At 48.0% G+C, this 17,049-nt stretch overlaps 1 protein-coding gene across 5 annotated transcripts in view; it reads left to right on the forward strand.

The window, feature by feature from the left end:
• ENAH (ENAH actin regulator) overlaps nt 1–17,049 on the forward strand; it is a 490,360-nt gene that overhangs the window by 187,053 nt on the left and 286,258 nt on the right. For all 5 annotated transcript variants that reach the window (XM_069236196.1, XM_069236193.1, XM_069236192.1 and 2 more), the window contains exon 3: nt 7,775–7,952. In XM_069236196.1, coding sequence (XP_069092297.1) covers nt 7,775–7,952 — 178 coding nt within the window. The remainder of the gene's footprint in view (nt 1–7,774; nt 7,953–17,049) is intronic.

The raw sequence follows: 17,049 nt of genomic DNA on the forward strand, positions 1-17,049 counted from the left end.
CCCTTGTAGTTTGCAATCTCCAGCTATTCTGCAACGATATTTGAGTAATCGCTGCTGGGTTGGCAGCCCCAAGTTTTATCGTCCTCCGGTGGACCATTCTAGCGTTAATGGCAGGACCCTACCCCAGGCCCCACTCAGCGCTGGGCTCAGTATGGGTGTCATCAGGGAGGTCAATAGCCTCCCCATTCTTCCATAATTTCCGCCCATAGATGTGCTATAGGTTGGCGTCTGAGTCCCTGTGATTCCTCTCTCCTCCACCCCAGCCCAGCACGTGACTTAATATACCCATGTTGTAAGCCGGGGTCCCTCAGGCCTATTCCAGGTTATCGCTATCCTACTCCGTGCCAGCACTAGGGCCAGGTCTAGAAACCTGTTTCCTACTTTTTTTTAGGAGGTTTCCTGACCAGTAGGCCCAGTAAGCAGACCTCTAGTGTCACAGGTGGGGACCTGTCTAGGGTGAGGTTAAGGCGCGCTATTACTTCAGCCCAGTAAACTCCCAGGGTAGGGCACCCATAAACCATGTGTCCGAAGAATGCATCCCGGGCCCGGCATCTAAGGCAGGCCTGGGGTTCCCCACCGTAGATGGACTGGAGTCTGTGCGGGGAAAGATATGTCCTGTGTATAAAATTTAACTGAATTAGTTTAAGGCGAGTGTTCCGTGGCACATGAGATGCAGATGCAACCACCCGTCCCCACTCAATCTCGGTCAGTCGCCTGCCCGCATCCACCTCCCATCGAGCCTTCAGGGAATATAGTGGCCTACTCGTCATTCCATTTAGTGCCTTGTATAGCCAGGTCACCAAGTGGGGTTCTCCACCCATCCGGAGCATTGTCTGTAGCACTGCATGTGTGGGGGGCTCCTCAGCACCCTCCCCCCATAAGTCTCGTACAGCTCTGGTCACTGCCTTATACCTGAATAACTGACCCCGCAGGAGTTCAGTCCAGTAGCTCCGCGAAAGAGGACCACTCACCTTGTGCATAACAGTTCCCCATGGTTGCCCACCCCACCCCACCTCCATCCAGGAGGACATCTGTCTCTGTGTAAAGCAATGTGGGGGTTCACCAAGTGGACGACCCACCAGTGGGATCGCAGGGGTGTAGGGCGCCCAGGTCCCAATCCCCTAAGTGCTCTACGCCAGGCCATGTAGGCCGCAGCCACCTGAACCCCATTGGGCCGGGGCAGGGGTCTCGGCTGAAATAATCCAACCATCAGTTTATCTGCATGCTGTCCAGACCCATCCCAATACACCTTGGACAACCCATGAGTATTCAGCCATCGTGCCAGCCACTGCAGCTGTGCCGCCACATAATAGATTTCAAAGTCGGGGACCCCCTGCTTCCGGGCGTAGGAGGAGGGGTGTCAGTGCACCCTATGGTGCCCGCCATTCCATATTTGGTTTCGGAGGAGGGTGTCTAATGCTCTAAACCAGTGTACCGGAACAGTTACCGGCAGATTAACAAAGGAATAAAGAAGCCCCTCTCAGCGTCACAGGGAGAAGGACCCGCCCATAGTCTTCCACATATTTTGCTATCAGCCTTGGGGCTAAAATATCTACTGTCAATCTGTAAAACTCTGGGGGAAGGCCATCCATCGCAGGAGTCTTACCAGACGCCAAGTCCTTAATTGCCAACTTTACTTCATCTTCCGTCACCGCTGTACCCAGCAGGACAGCAGCCTCCTCAGTGAAGGTCCTCAGCTGCATTCCCGCCAACAGGTCATGTAATGTGCCCGGCAGCAGAGCCTCTGGGTGGGCATACAGCGCTAAATAATGATCACTGAACGCTGCATTTATACTGTGGAGTTCATGTACCAAGGAACCGTCAGGATGTGCAATCCCAGTAATCGGGGTCCCTGCTGTATGTGGGTGAACAAACCAGGCCACTAACCGTCCAGCCCTGCCTTCCTCCTCATGTACCTTGCGCATGAACCCTGCGCATATACCGTGCAAATCATGACACCTAAGTTTCTCAAGGGACACTGCGTATTCCTCCCAAACTTCCAATAACCGGCGGAGGGCCTCAGGGCTGCGGCCCTGCTCATTGTCCAAGGCATGCAATACGTCTTCAAGACGTATGAGGTCTCCCTCCAACAGTCGCCTAATGCCCGTCGTCTGGCCCATACAGTACCACCACCTTGAGGGCCTCCCATACCATCCCCCTCTGTGTTGCTGAGCCCTCATTACAGGAACAGTACTCCGCCACTGTCGCTGACAGCACTTCTCTAAAACTAGCATCTTCCAGCGCAGTCACCTATAGGTGCCATGTCAGGAAATTGGGTCAGGGCTCTACCACTTGCATATGCAGTAGAAGTGGGCTGTGGTCCGAGAATGTGCGGCCTAGATACTCGGAGTGCCTTATCTGTCCCACTCCACACAAACCTATCAATTCTAGTATTTACCTGGTGGTTGAGAATAGGAGTAGTTCGCCACACATCCTCCAAGGCCCAGCATGACAGCCAGGCGTACACCCCGCAGCAGTCCTAATCTACAGAGCTCCCTGCACCGGCGGGGAAGAGCGGTTGAGGTCTGTGTCCAGGACATCATTACAGTCCCCCTCAATGAGGTATGCTCCCCCTCCCACCCCCCTGGGAAAGTCAGCAGTGTGTGGGGACAGGGTATGGAGATAGGCCACCTAGTCGTAGTTAGGGGTGTATACCGACCCCAACACCTGGATCTACCATGCAGGCACCCTCCCACTAAGACGAACTGCCTCTCATTGTTCACTACCACCCTCGGTGCTACCAAAGGCACCCCTGCCCTAATCCAGATCAGTGTACCCCGGGCATATGCAGAGTAAGTGGTCCTGAACAGTTGACCTCCAACGCCGTTGGACACACTCAGCTTCTATCTGTGTGAGATGTGTCTCCCGCAACAGTGATGCGTACTCCGTAGTGTTTTAAATAGGACAATTTTATGCCGTTTGCCCATAGATCCCAACCCTCAAACATTCCAGGCAATCGCATTAAGTGCAGTCAATGGTACTGCATTGTATAACATTACTCAGTCATCTTCGGGAGCCATAACCCCCCAGCAGCCCCACTACCTCTGGAACATTTTGCATATCAATAGACAGAGACTCCCCGGAGATCACTGAGGACAAAACATATAAACAAAACCCCAACTCCCCTCCCAAGGACAGTCCAGCAACGCCTGGCTGCCCAAACAGAACACAATAGCCATAATGAATGTCATATGATACTGCCTCTACAAAGACGAAGTGGGTGGGGCGGTGAGGCAATTTTTGGGACATCATCTTAGTCCGGTCCATTCTCCTATAACCACGAATAGTCTGTGGAGCAGCGGCAGCCTCAGTCAGTTCAGTGGGGCCCATTTAAATGATATTGTCGGATGATTGAGGCGTTACGTGGGGGAAATCTTCTGGTTGCTTGTTCGTGAATCGGAGTCTGACAGGTGGGTGTCCAATCATGGCCTTGCACTTTTCTGGCCTCCACCCCATCCGAAAGTTCAGGTTCTGTTAAGGAGGCGGCAGCAGCTCGGTGCGCCAGCTTCTTCCCTTCCTCTCACTGGGTGGGCGAGGGCTTGGTGAGCTGGGGTTGGCGGACCCGGTTCCGGGATCTCCTCCTCTTTTGGCGCTGGGCAGTCCTAGCCATTTCTTGTGGGGACCCATTGTGCCTGATCTGTAGCGTTCCAGCCAAGCCCATGCTTCCCCGGATCTTGACAAAAGTGCGCAGTTCCATCCACCATGAGTTTCAGCCAGGATGGAAAAAGTAGTGCATATGTTCTCTTCCTCTCTGAGCACCCTCTTCACCGACTTAAAGGTGGCCCTCCTGGCTTGTACATCCGCTGTAAGGTCTGGGAACAAACTTGCTTGTCCTCCTTCCACTTTGAAAGGCCCAGCCATGCGGGCTCTTTGTAACAGCAAATCTCGGTCACAATAATGAAGAAATTTGGCCAAAACGGGTCAAGGTGTCATACCAGGCTATGGTCTCTGCGCCGGGACAAGGTGTGCCTCCTCCAGGGCAAAGAAGGGTGTATTTATTGCCGTCCATAGGAGCACGCAGCCATGGTTCCAGCAATTCCACTATGTTTCTCCCCGCCACTCCTTCTGGCAGTCTGACAATGCGGACATTGTTGCAATGGCTGCATCCCTCCGCATCTTCTGCCACTCGTTCCAAGAGGTCCACTCTGTCTGTTAAATGTGATACTTGAAGTTTCAGTGCTTGGTGGGAAGGTTGGAGGTTTGTGACAGTACATTCCACTTCACGCACTTTGTCGGACAGCTTCTGATGATCCACACGTAGCAAACCCAATTCGGCCGCATCCTTGCCAATGTCATGTTGCAGGGTGAGTTTGGAGTCTTCAGTAGCCCCCAGTATTTTGTTTAAGGTGTCGCTCATCTCTTCTGGCACAATGGGGGTAGCTGCCTCTGCCGTTCGGTCATGCAAGGCCAGAGATGCTTGATTTATAGGTCCCTGTGACTTGGGCTTCGTTTTCCCCATGGCGAACACCCATGGAATCTGTCTGTTACGTGTGACGTGCCTCTTCCGACTGCCCTCTGTAGTAGGGCCACTCCAGGGACCATATACAAGGCTCTCGGGTCACTTCCAGTCGACACTACGTCCAAATCGTCTCAACGGTTCCACTCCCACTGTCCCAGGGATCAGAGTAGCTCCTACCTCTGGTATTGGGTCCTATTAATCCCACCGAGGTTTAACCTTCACAGTAGGCAAAAAGGAGGTGGTCTACTCCATTCCAGTGCTCCCCGCATCTTCAACAGCCTCGTTGGGGCAGGCCCGTCATCGTCTGTACTCCAGGGGGTATCGAGCTGCCCAGCCGTGTCCCCCCCCCCCCCGTAGCAGTCCTCTGTAGGATGGGGGCCTCCTGAGCTCTTTAGCTGGGCCAGGTCAAGGAGAATGACTGAGGTGTTGGTGTTTGGGATGTTGGATTAAGTATTATGTTCACTGTGCAATGTAATAGTTATGTTAGTATGGTTTGTAGAGCACTTGATCAAAGGTTTCTTGGTGCAACAATACCCATAAGAGTGTGGCGGTTAGTCCATTGTAGGGGAAAGCACAGGTCTTAAGGGGCCATCCGAAAGATCCTTGGCAGACGATTGAACGCTGATGAGCCTGGGAGGGAATTTCACAGTTTGATTGCATAGGAGAAGCTGACACCACACTAGTGCTAGATTTATGAACCACTGGGCAGATGAGGTAGTTAGCACCGACAGACTTTAGAGGCTGCAAAGAAGCCTAACTCATTATTCTATTATTATTATTTTTTAAACAGGGGAAGCAGTACTATGCACAGTCTTATGGATGATATTTAGACTGAATTCACTTTTTAATGGGACACCAGTGAAATTGGTATAATTGGGAACTGGCCTAAAAGAATATGGGAGAATTGGTGACCAGAGACACATATACATTCTGTATGATTTGTACTCTATGGAGAAGAGATGAGGGGAGAATTAAATACAGAGAATCGGGGGGCATGGCCGCACAATCTAACATGGCGGATACTGTAATTCTCGAGCTCCGCACCAGCCCGCAACAATTATCCTGAATCCGGCAGCCGGAGTTCGGTGCCCAGCGCTTCTTGTAGCGCAGCCCAGATATCGCCGTTGGCTGTGAGCGGAGGGGCCACGGCACCGCGGGGAGAGAGGACGGAGGTCCGGGCCTGCTCTCCTCCTCCGCACAGCATGGTCTTGTCGGGCCAGGGGCACGGTGCATGGCACGGGTCCCACTGCTACAGGAGAGGGGGCCCTAGGCAGAGAGTACCATGCACCAACTAGTTCTTGCGTCCCTGGTGCCCTGTCAGGTCAGCGAGCCCACTTTCGTCTCCCCCGCGGGAGCCCGCAGGTCTAATAGCCCGGTAGCAGCCTACCACCCGGGGCCCCACCTCCCTCCTCTGGGCCCCCTCTGTGCAAACATCAGTGCATGGTACTCTTGGCCATGGGACCCAAGGCCACATCCACAAGCCTGCGTCGCACAACAGGGGGAACCACTTCCGACTGTGTCTGAGAAAGTTCTCAGAGGGCCCCGCCGTCTGCATTCCACGCCTCTGGTTCCTAGGTGCCGGTCATCTCGTAGGTCCAGACCCCCTGCCTCACCTCCTGTAACACCTCGCTTTTCCTGTCTGCAGGCGCCGATGGGATGGGTGCGCTCTCCGGTCCCCGACAGCCTCCCGTTGGTGGCTCTGCCACGCTCCTCCAGGCCTCTGCTGTGTCAGCGTTGGTGCGTGGCACTCTCGGCCTAGGGCCCCCCCCCCCCCCTCCTGTAGCAGTGGGACCCGTGCCATGCACCATGCCCCTGGCCCGACAAGACCATGCTGTGCAGAGGAGGAGAGCAGGCCCGGACCTCCGTCCTCCGTCCTCTCTCCTGCGGTGCCGTGGCCCCTCTGCTCACAGCCAACAGTGATATCTGGGCTGCGCTACAAGAAGCTCTGGGCACCGAACTCCGGCTGCCGGATTCAGGATAATTGTTGCGGGCTAGTGCGGAGCTGGAGAATTACGCATCCGCCATGTTGGATTGTGCGGCCATGCCCCCCCCGATTCTCTGTATTTAATTCTCCCCTCATCTCTTCTCCATAGAGTACAAATCATACAGAATGTATATGTGCCTCTGGTCACCAATTCTCCCATATTCTTTTAGGCCAGTTCCCAATTATACCAATTTCACTGGTGTCCCATTAAAAAGTGAATTCAGTCTAAATATCATCCATAAGACTGTGCATAGTACTGCTTCCCCTGTTTAAAAAAAATTATAATAGAATAATGAGTTAGGCTTCTTTGCAGCCTCTAAAGTCTGTCGGTGCTAACTACCTCATCTGCCCAGTGGTTCACAAATCTAGCACTAGTGTGGTGTCAGCTTCTCCTTCTATGCAATCAAACTGTGAAAATCCCTCCCAGGCTCATCAGTGTTCAATCATCTGCCATGTATTTTTCGGAAGGCCCCTTAAGACCTGTGCTTTCCCCTACAATGGACCAACCGCCACACTCTTATGGGTATTGTTGCACCAAGAAACCTTTGATCAAGTGCTCTACAAACCATACTAACATAACTATTACATTGCACAGTGAACATAATACTTAATCCAACATCCCAAACACCAACACCTCAGTCATTCTCCTTGACCTTGCATGTAAAACAGGTCGACCAGACTGCTCCTTTACCAAACACCTGCACTAAAAAGAAAAGCTTTTGAGCGGTTAATTCACAAATATTTGAGACCCAAGCTAAAATGCACAATTGAAAATGGAGCATGTTGCACACCACAATATACTGCACACAGGTGACAACAATGGCAGATATCACACAATCCTGAGTGTGGCATAGTCTTGTAGCTGGTCTATAAGAATCTGTACCATACATAGTCTTTTAGCTTGCTGTATTTTAAAGTAGGGTGTCTGCTGTCTAATGGTATAGCTTGTTGGATCAACATATTGTGGATATTTCTTATTATCTGGATACACCTGTGTTTGCCTGGTTGATTAATTAGCTGACCGGTAATACATTATTTACTGAATTTATTTTAGTTAAAAAAAAAAACTGCTGAAAATATTGCAAACTGTTCAAATGTGGACAGTTGATCTTTCTTCAGTACCTATGCCCTCTGTACCAATCATTTTAGCTCATATCTGGGTTCTGTCTCCGTTGCAGTGTTGGAATGTTGCTTTCTCAGGAGCACATGGCAATTTTAAACTGTAACAAATTAAGCTAATGCAATGTGCTAATTTCAAATGTAAAAGCTGAGAGATTTATATTTAAACTCTTCTGTGGTTAATTTTTTTTTAATGTTCACTTCTTTTTTAGGTGGTGATAAATTGTGCTATTCCCAAGGGACTCAAATATAATCAAGCTACACAGACTTTTCACCAGTGGCGTGATGCCAGACAAGTGTACGGTCTCAACTTTGGCAGCAAAGAGGATGCTAATGTCTTCGCAAGTGCCATGATGCATGCCTTAGAAGTTTTAAATTCACAGGATTCTGGTAAGGCTCTTATTATTGTACTTCATGTTGGTTGGTTTTCTTGTGTCCTTGGTTCTCCCCCACAGGTAAAGCATGTGGTGTTTAACATAGTGAATAAATCAAAACCAAGGTGCTTATATAGCGCATAGCTACCCAAACTGGGCCTCCCAGTGCCAAATACAAAACAACCCTCCACAGACCTACCCCTAGTTCCTCATGCAGCAATTAAAAAAAAATGTTTTTGCATTTTCCTAAAGCTGGCTTCTGATGCTTGCTTTCTAAGGAACACCTGAAGGGCATTCCAGAGCCTGGCAGTAAGGAAAACAAAAGAACGACCGCCACTCCTTGCTCTGTGTTCTCTGCAGAGTACTGACATTTGCATTACTTATCTTCATCTATTGGTTATTTCACGGATCAGGTGTCAGGACAGCCTTGCAAATAAGTCTAAAGGTATGTGCATGAGTGAAGGCACTCACTGTACACACGTCAAAACGCTTGGAGTTGTTTTCTAAACCTAAGCTAAACGAAATAGAACAGATCTCTGGGAAGCGTAGACACAAATCAAGTTATATTCTTGTTAAATAATATAAAATGTTAAAGACCCAGTATTCTGGCTACTCAAGTGAAAAATACAGTGAAGGTCTTAGTGCTGAACTCTGGTTTGCTACACAAGAGAAAGTGGAAGATATGACCAAGACAATGGTAACTTTAGTTTGGTAGCACCTGCTTTAAACCTCCTCTCTGCCAGGGCACGCTCCACGTTTGCTCCTTTGATTAAATGAGTTGATACATTTCCGTTTCTTAAACTAGCGATCCGTTTGACTTCCATCTTCCTGACACGGACTCATGCAAGCTCTGTTAATTTGATGGTGTCACTTCAGGTCCATAGCATCCCTTACTAGGTGCTCCACCCGGTTTCTTTATTTTCTCCCAGTGTTGAACTGCAGCCCTTCCATAGTGCTAAATCTCTTGACTTCACCTTGGGCAAGAAGCCTAACCTATAAGACATATCCACTTACTGGCTAAAGCCACACAATTTTAAATCGAACTCCTTTTGAGGAATCAAACCTTAACCCTGAATCTGGATTGCCAATCAATAGTGCAATGCCTTGTACTGTCAATGACTGTCTTTGGTGTTTTTCTTGTTGTAAGAATTCCCAAACGACACTTGACTCCTAGAAAAAAGCTGTAGATGTAGGTGCCTGGTCGGCTTTTCAGGTTCGAAAGTTTGACCCCCATCTTGCAAACTATTTGTTTTGACGCTGCTTTCAACATAATCTAGGGAGTATCTCCAAACTGTCATGGACAATGAACCACAATCTATCGTGCCAATAAGTTGTTTGTGCCAGATGGCCAATTCTGCCGTCTCAGCTTAGACATCTTCTCGAATTGTCTGCCTTTACGAAAACGTAAATTCTAAAGCAATCTTTCTCAAGAAATATACCCAGGGTATGCAACTTAATTTCACCAGTCGTTAGCACAAACCGACCCTATGGAAAATTTTGAACCAGCTAGTGGGGCTGCGAATTAGTAAACCTACCTATCTGCATTATATTAACTTTCCCAATATGGGGGTAGGAATGGAAAGCGGCCAACTCCACTCTGGTGCGGTTAAGAACTCGGTTCTACACCAAGCATGTTCACGAGAGTAATTACAAAGAGCGAGCCAAGCAACACTGTCTGATTTCAGAAATAAAGCTTCTAATATCGGGGACTGAAATTCCTCATTCAAAACAAAGCCGTCTACAGAAGTGACACCCATGCAAACCGCGCCCTTGGCTATTCGGCTGCCCTAAGTAAAATGTCCAAAAACCTAGGCTTTGTCCTGCATGGTGACTTAACCATGGTTAAACAGTGCAGTGAAGTTACTCACTTTGAGAACACTGGCTTAAAACAGTATCTAGTTTCGCCAAACAGCAGGCCAGGAAATCGATTGCATGAGTAGTTGGGTAGCCTTGTAGGCAGAATGCTGTTACTATAAATTATTCTGTCAATCTCTCCCTACAGATTAAATACCATCTGTACTGACTGTTAAAACACGATGACCTGTGTGGCTGCAAAGCTAAACGTCTGTGAGCCCATCTCTGTAAGATCACCCTAGACCCCATATATTCTTCTCTAAGTGCTCTTCCTGCTTTGGTGCAGCCGAAATGAAAACATGCCTCCGTTTGCTTATCTGCTCCAGAGGGCAAACTGTCCAACTTCACCCTTTGCTATGAAGTTGGAGTATGTTGGATATTTTTCTCCGTGTGAAGCTGTGCGATGTTTCTTAATGTAACAATCACCCACCCTGCAAACTTGCTAAAAGCACATCTCTTCCAACACCCCACGTTTTATAGTAAACACTTCGAGGGTGAGCGATCCCATATGCAGTATGCTTTAGCAAACCAATCGGTGTCCAGAACTACCGTCTTACCCACAGTTAAACGGATGCTGGCATGTGGTTCCTGCAGAAAGTCTTAGAAGTGTTATTTTCCTCTTTTAAGGGTAACTTTTTCTTGGAAGGACAGTGACGTACTGAGACATTCTAATCTCAAGCAGTGATTTTTCTCTCCCAAAAAGAAGGCGGGTAGATGTCCCTTTGTGTGCTGACTGATCATAGGTTGTACTCGCCACATCTTGTGTGGCATGCAGTGAAGGGGAGCACCGAAGATCAACAGTTGACAGTAAATCCCATATTACCCAGATCACTGGTGCATATGCTTATTATAATTACGTATTATTATTTAGTTTTATAAGGCACATAGCTACCAGACAGGGTTTACCAGCGCTAGGCATGTATCGTAAGGCATCAAGGAACAAAGTGCCAATAGTTCAGTTAGAAACGTATTTAGGGATTTTCATGTTCTCATTGAGCCGGGTTATGAATTCCACAGTTTAGGACCAAGTTAGGAGAAAGCTAGGCTCCCCTGACAAGTTCTCGTGATTCCGGGAACTGTCCTGAGATTACAGTTGCCAGAGTGAAGGAAATTGTTGGCATGGCTGGGAGGGTAGAGTCACCAGAGATCCTAAGTAGCGTGGACCTGAGTTAGACTTGGCTTTGTGAATGTAGCATTCTGCTTAGAAGTGGAATTGTTTATCCCCGGGGCTGGATATGCTCGTCCTAAGCTGTTCTGGGGCGTTTGCTTTCTGAGCCTCTTAAATGGCGTATGCAGTTGTCACCTCGTGGAAACACCATTAACGGACGTTTTCTCCTCCTTTCCACTGAATAATCGAATCGGCCTTGTGGCTGCCATTCCCGGCATTTTTCATACCAGTTGATGGTTCTTTGTCCTTCCCGCGTCTGCATTCTTTTCTTCCAGATTTCCATTTTTGAGCGGGACCCCTTCACAGCGCGCCTCATTTAGGTGTTGTGTGCACCGTTTCTGCTGCTCCATTGCCTCTTCAGACGCCAGACCCCAGGGCGATGTGGCAGTATCACTGAAAGCAGCGTTAGGTGGCAAGTTCTCGCTTAATGAACAGAAACTAGATTCACATCCTTTGTCTCTTTGGAAAGGCTGCGGCCTCCCATGACACCTCTCCTCCTCTGACCGACCCATGCGAGCATTCATTGGACACTTGGCAGTTCCTTTCTTCAGGGCCGCCTAACGGGTGGTGCTAGCCTGCCGTCAAGCGCTCCTCTGTTTATGAATATTGCCAAGCACTCCTTCAGGGCCAAGCCTTTCCGTTGTATGGTCCAGGGAAGCAGCACAGCTGTTGCCAGTCTGTTATGTGAGCATCGCTGGAGAGGGGCTTTGACTCTGCTCACGTGTTGGGAGCTAGGAGTACATGTTTCGATTGGGCAGAACTAGTGTGCTTTCACAAAAAACGTGCTTGCCTTCCTGGCAGCTGTGATCATTGTGTTTATTTATCCAACTGCCTGGTGTTGAACTTTCAGGAGCAAACACGTGGCATTGTATTGCTATTAAAGTGTCTTAAACACAAAATAATTGTGTTTTTCTCTGACAGCAGCACAGATTGGAGAAGGGCAGTCATTAACCTACATGTATTTTTAGGTCTGGCTTGACAGTTCAACTGTCTTGGGGCCAGATGTAGCAACCCTTTTGCGAGTCGCAAACGGCGAAAATCGCCGTTTGCGACTCGCAAACGTGGGTTTGCAATGCACAAATGCATATTGCGAGTCGTTACCGACTCGCAATATGCATTTGCGACTCGCAAATAGGAAGGGGTGTTCCCTTCCTATTTGCGAGTCAGAGTGGTATGCAACTCCATTTGCGACCGCATACGCGGTCGCAAATGGAGTCGCAGTTACCATCCACTTGAAGTGGATGGTAACCCACTCGCAAACGGGAAGGGGTCCCCATGGGACCCCTTCCCCTTTGTGAATGGACCCCAAATTATTTTTTCAGGGCAGGGAGTGGTCCAAGGGACCACTCCCTGCCCTGAAAAAACCGAAACAAAAGGTTTCGGATGTTTTTGAAATGCAGCTCGTTTTCCTGTGAGGAAAACGGGCTGCACTTAAAAAAAAACAAAAAAAAAACCTTTATTTAAAAGGCAGGTCGCTAACATGGAGGCCTGCTGACGTCAGCAGGCCTCCATGTTAGCGAGTGCCTATACTCGCAATGGGGTCGCAAACTGCGACCCACCTCATAAATATTTATGAGGTGGGTCTTTGCGACCCCATTGCGAGTTGCAGAAGGTGTCTGAGACACCTTTCTGCATGTCAAATTGCGACTTGCAATTTGCGAGTCGCACAGGCTCGCAAATTGCAAGTCGCAATTTGATTTTTTCCTCCATCTGGCCCTAGATCTTTTAACCTACGCCAATATTATTCTACAGTTCTTTGCTTACATGCAAATACATATCTTCCCATGCCATTTGCTTTTAATGTTTCACATTACCACACAACAGTCCTTTAAAGCCAGACCTCTTGGCGTTGCCAATACTGTTTTTTCTGTGTTCCTCCTTTAAAATTGTAGCTCCTTACCGTTTTCCTCAGCCTTTTCTGACTCATCATTTCAGTTTCTCTTACCCTTTCTACTTTATAGCGATCACAAACTGTTCTCAACAATTACCCAAATGCATTATTTTTTGTTAACTAAACACGTGCAATTAACAAATGCCCTCTTTGGTTCATACTTGGCATTCTCTTCTTTGACGTGTTACTGACCATCTCTGCTTACGCACATCACTCAAACCCCACACAAAGCGTAACAAATCTGAAGTTAATAGCCAAACTCAAACACCTCACTCACCCCACCCAATTCAATCGTAAATTAACATTCATGGCTAGGCCGATTATCACATTAGACCACTAGAGGGCAAACTCGCGTAATGAATACGAACGACCAACTTTCTTTCATTAAGATGCTAGTTGTTTGTCCCACAAAACAACCAATCTGATCCTGCTGCTTACTTTTTATTGAAACAATGTAGGGCCGGACAGTGTTTTCTAAACCGCATTTTAAAACCGTAGGGATGAGTAAGGTGCAGTTAAACCTGAGAAGAAGACCCCCTGTGAAACTGTTAGTTTTAGGAGTGCAGGTTTTCCTCTGTATGGTTTTAATTTGGAATCTCATTTCCTGAGGACCTTACGTGAGTTGGAGAGGCCTTCTCCTCCCTGAAGAGATGACCACAGCCCCTGCTTAACCAGCGGGGAGCTTCAAGGATTGGCTTTGAAAAGATTGATTGGTGGTTCTACTGAATTTCATAACGGGACCAACATTTGTATCTATTAGCACACGTTTCAGCAAACCGTGCTTTTTATAGCCTTAGAACCGGCCGTAGCGGGCTCTACCGACTATTAAAGGCCCGCTCCCTGCGTTAAATGCCCGAGCCGAAGGCGAGGGCATTAAACAAGGGAGAGGGACTTTAATAGCCGGTAGAGCCCGCTACGGCGGGTTCTAAGGCTATTAGAACATTCTGCCACACAGGGCAGAATGTTCTATTAAAAAAAAAAAATGTTCACGGAGCTCCGTGAGGCTTTGTTCACAGCTGTTGCTGTGAACAAAGAAGATTGGAATGTTGGCGCTGCGGGCTTTTACCAGCGAGTAAAAGCCCGCAGCACTCCATTGTCTCCAATGGAGCCCCCAGCATTCCAATGTTCTAATATAGCCTTAGAACCCGCCGTAGCGGGCTCTACCGGCTATTAAAGGCCCGCTCCCCGCGTTAAATGCCCGAGCCAAAGGCGAGGGCATTTAACAAGGGAGAGGGACTTTAATAGCCGGTAGAGCACGCTACGGCGGGTTCTAAGGCTATTAGAACATTCTGCCACACAGGGCAGAATGTTCTATCAAAAAAAAAAAAGGTTCACGGAGCCCGAGGGGATTTAAATCCCCTCTGGCTCCGTGAGGCTTTGTTCACAGCTGTTGCTGTGAACAAAGCGAACATTGGAATGTTGGCGCTGCGGGCTTTTACCGGCCTGTAAAAGCCCGCAGCAGTCCATTGTCTTCAATGGACATGCCAACATTCCAATGTTCTAATCTTGGTTACAGAAACGTTACGATGACAAAATAACTGGGCATGAGAATGAGAAGTGGCACGATAGCAGTCTATACAGAACAGTCTGTCAGGTACAGTCCGCGTTCCCCCTACCAGGACATGGTGGGCTCTAACTGTTCCAGATCCTAGTCAGGGTGGTGTTTTTGGCAGGATTCTGTTTTTCTCGTCTGTCTGTTTTCCTGATGACTGTCGGTGGTTAAAAGAAATGCTGCATGGCTAACAAGGGTTAAACCTGAATTTGTAGCTTAATACAATTGTAGTTCAACTTTTCAAGGGGACAAGCGCAGACTGTATGGTACAAAGGAAGGGTGAATGAATAGGAGCAGAGTGCTTTAACCAGATCTTTTGCATCCTCACATGCTATGGGGCAGCTCCTTGAATGATTAGCTGCCCCTGGAGGTTCTAGAACCCTTTCACAGCAGGTGTCTTCCTCTTCTGATATCCCACAATGCTAGTTTCTGGGCACTTTTTCTCCTAACAACTTTAAAAATGAATTTCTCCAGGTCCCATGATTGGATTTTATTCGTTTATCCCTTTTCTTAATAGATAATTCTTATTTTTTTGTTTCATTTTTGTTATGTTTTGGCTTTTTAATTGTTTTGCGGTTGCTAAATACCTTACACACTTTTCCTGAAGTTATTGTGCCTCCGAAAACAAATCTTTCAGAGAGCTGATTTTTTTTCTTAATGGGCAGAAAATGCAAATTCAAAAGGAGTCATCCTACATAGGTCCATACATTCAAAATAGCTAGCAATGCTAAAGCACCAAATGCAATTAAAAAGCAGAATTAAAAAAAAAAAAAAAAAATCTGCTGTATTACATTCAAGATTCTTCACCTGTGAAGCCCCTCTTGTTTAACCGAACCTCTCACAAAATTGATTTACTTATAATCATCTGTGGTACAGGCACTTTATGTTGGAATCTCTGAATTTCCAAAGGTCTCTTGCTCTGAATCAACCCTCCACTGTTTCTGTGTATGGATTTTCTTCTTATTAAGAGTGCAGTTATAATATTGATCACTGCTTCATTTTCTCTGTTTAGGTCTCACATAAGATAGCACATATGCCGTCTCTTGCAAGACATTTGGTAGTTTACTGTAGGCTTAGAGCACACCCATTGCTTACTATTGGTTGGATTTATTGTCACTTGTTTTCTTCTGATTTCTTAATGTGGGTGACCTTCATGTCCTTCTGCTGTGTGATCCTTTCCTGGAGCATGGCCCAACTAGTTGTGTCCTTCTGCTGCTTGCGGTTTGAAAGCTATTCTTTTCTTTTTGTTGATGCACTCTGAGTGTATATATGTGTGAGCCATTCCCTCTTGCACTCTTTAGCTCTCACCTGTATGCTTCTGCCCACCTCAAGCGTTCATGTTGTCCTACCTGCTGTACATCTTGCTTTCTCCCTCCTACTATTCCTCTTCCGCTGTCTGTTGTTGCTCCTGCCGTCCATGTTGTTGCTTGCCCTCTTCCATTGTCTGTGTTGTTGCTTGCCCTTTCCAGCCGTACATGTTGTTGCTTACTCCTTCCTGCTGTCAGTATTGTTGTTTGCCCACTTCCCCCTCCCACTCTGTTGCTTTCCTCCTTCATCTGTGTTAAAGCTTGCCCTTCCTAGTATCTGCGTTGATGCTTGCCACACTGCTGTCCGTGTTGATGCATGACGTGGCCAGCACTGGCAACGTCCTAGCATTCTTGTTTTAAAATTCTGCCAGGCTGTTTATCAGCCTCCATGCTGTACAGCCTGGTTAAAACATGGACAAAGCCAATACCTCTTGAAGGCAAGACCGATTAACTTTGCCAGTGCTTGTTTTATGCTTGCAAGACCTACTGGTACTAATTATAAAAAAATGGTTTGGCTACTCTGAGAAAAGTATGTTCGATGGCATATGTTGCTGCAGATACACATGTTTCGCACAGTCCGCTGCCTGGTGTTGGGCTCGGAGTATTACAAGTTGTTTTTCTTCGAAGAAGTCTTTTTTGGTCACGGGACCGAAGGACTCCTCCCTCTTCGGCTCCATTGCGCATGGGCGTCGACTCCATCTTAGATTGTTTTTTTCCGCTGTCGGGTTCGGACGTATTCCTTTTCGCTCCGTGTTTCGGTTCGGAAAGTTAGTCAGAATCTCGGAAGAAAGCGTCGGTATTGTTCCGTTCGGTATCGGGATAGTTAGGTACATCGACACCGATCATCGGAAGACTTTGGGGTAGCTTCGATCCCCCATCGGGGCCTGGTCGGCCCGACCGCGTGCGACATCGAAGCCGATGGAACGGACCCCGTTTCGTTTCTGCCCAAAATGTCACAGTAAGTATCCTTATACAGATCAGCACTTGGTCTGTAACTTGTGCTTGTCCCCCGAGCACAAGGAGGATACCTGTGAGGCCTGTCTAGCCTTCCGGTCCAGAAAAACACTCCGGGACCGAAGAGCCAGGCGTCTACAAATGGCGTCCACGCCGACAAAACAACGTTTCGACGACGAAGAGGAAACATTCTCGGTTCCGGAATCAGAATCCGGAGACTCCGACGTCGAACAACAACAAACAGTGAGTAAGACGTCGAAAATTAAAACCATCGAGAAGACAAAAGCCCAGGGGACGCCACTGCCAACAGGCCATGGCTCGACCCATAAAACCGGCGAGCCGTCGAAGGCACCGAAAAAGGGCACGCCCATAGCGAAGACACCCGAC

This window comes from Pleurodeles waltl, chromosome 5 (assembly GCF_031143425.1).
Source record: "Pleurodeles waltl isolate 20211129_DDA chromosome 5, aPleWal1.hap1.20221129, whole genome shotgun sequence".
Lineage (NCBI taxonomy): Eukaryota > Metazoa > Chordata > Amphibia > Caudata > Salamandridae > Pleurodeles > Pleurodeles waltl.